This window comes from Buceros rhinoceros, unplaced genomic scaffold (genome assembly GCF_000710305.1).
Source record: "Buceros rhinoceros silvestris isolate BGI_N320 unplaced genomic scaffold, ASM71030v1 scaffold20639, whole genome shotgun sequence".
Classification (NCBI taxonomy): Eukaryota; Metazoa; Chordata; class Aves; order Bucerotiformes; family Bucerotidae; genus Buceros; species Buceros rhinoceros.
Window position 1 is genome coordinate 12,358 of NW_010431180.1, and position 697 is coordinate 13,054.

General features: G+C 66.3%; 1 protein-coding gene across 1 annotated transcript in view; it reads left to right on the plus strand.

Annotated features, from left to right (window-relative positions):
* LOC104499791 (obscurin-like protein 1) overlaps nucleotides 1–603 on the plus strand; it is a 12,932-nt gene extending 12,329 nt beyond the window's left edge. Inside the window, 3 exon segments of the mRNA XM_010143346.1 lie at nucleotides 45–152; nucleotides 225–517; nucleotides 520–603. Of these exon segments, the coding sequence (XP_010141648.1) occupies nucleotides 45–152; nucleotides 225–517; nucleotides 520–603 (485 nt within the window).
* Nucleotides 604–697: the final 94 nt, after the last annotated feature.

A 697-nucleotide genomic window follows, 5' to 3' on the forward strand; every position in this document is an offset into this window, starting at 1 on the left:
TGTGCCCCGGGCCTCTCCCGTGGCCCCAGCCACTCCCTCCACAGGGACCCGGCATTTCCTGCTGCTCTGCTGCGTGCGCCCCGAGGACGCAGGACTCATCCGCTTCACGGCTGGGACATCAGCCGTCTCTGAGGCCAGCCTTCGGGTGGAAGGTACCGGCGTGGGGGTGTGAGGGCTGGCTGGGCTCCAGCACCGCATGCTGATGGCTCTCCTCTGCCCGCCAGCGCTGCCTATCAGGATTGTGAAGCCGCTGCGGGACAAGACAGTGCTGGCACGGCACAAGGCAACGCTGGAGTGCACCGTGTCCCATGCCAGGGGCCGGGTGCGCTGGCTCCGAGGGGACACCGAGATCTTTGCTGGTGACAAGTATGAGATCTGCAACCTGGACTGCTACCGCACGCTCATCATCCACCGCGTGGGCCCCGAGGATGAGGACTCATACACCTGCGACGCCTTTGATGACCGCTCCACTGCCCGGCTCCTTGTGGAGGGTGAGGTGGCACCCCAGGAAGCACCATGGGGGCGCTGGCAGTGCCACTGTGCCTTGCAGCAGAGGAGCACCAGGGACCCTGTCCCCACACCCCACTGCTTGCAAGGGTCTGAGTGCTGGGGTGGGGGGAGCAGGCTGGATATGGGACCAGGGGCCTGTGGCCCTGCCAGTGCTGGGGGGGCTGCAGATCTTCCTGCCTCCCTTTGT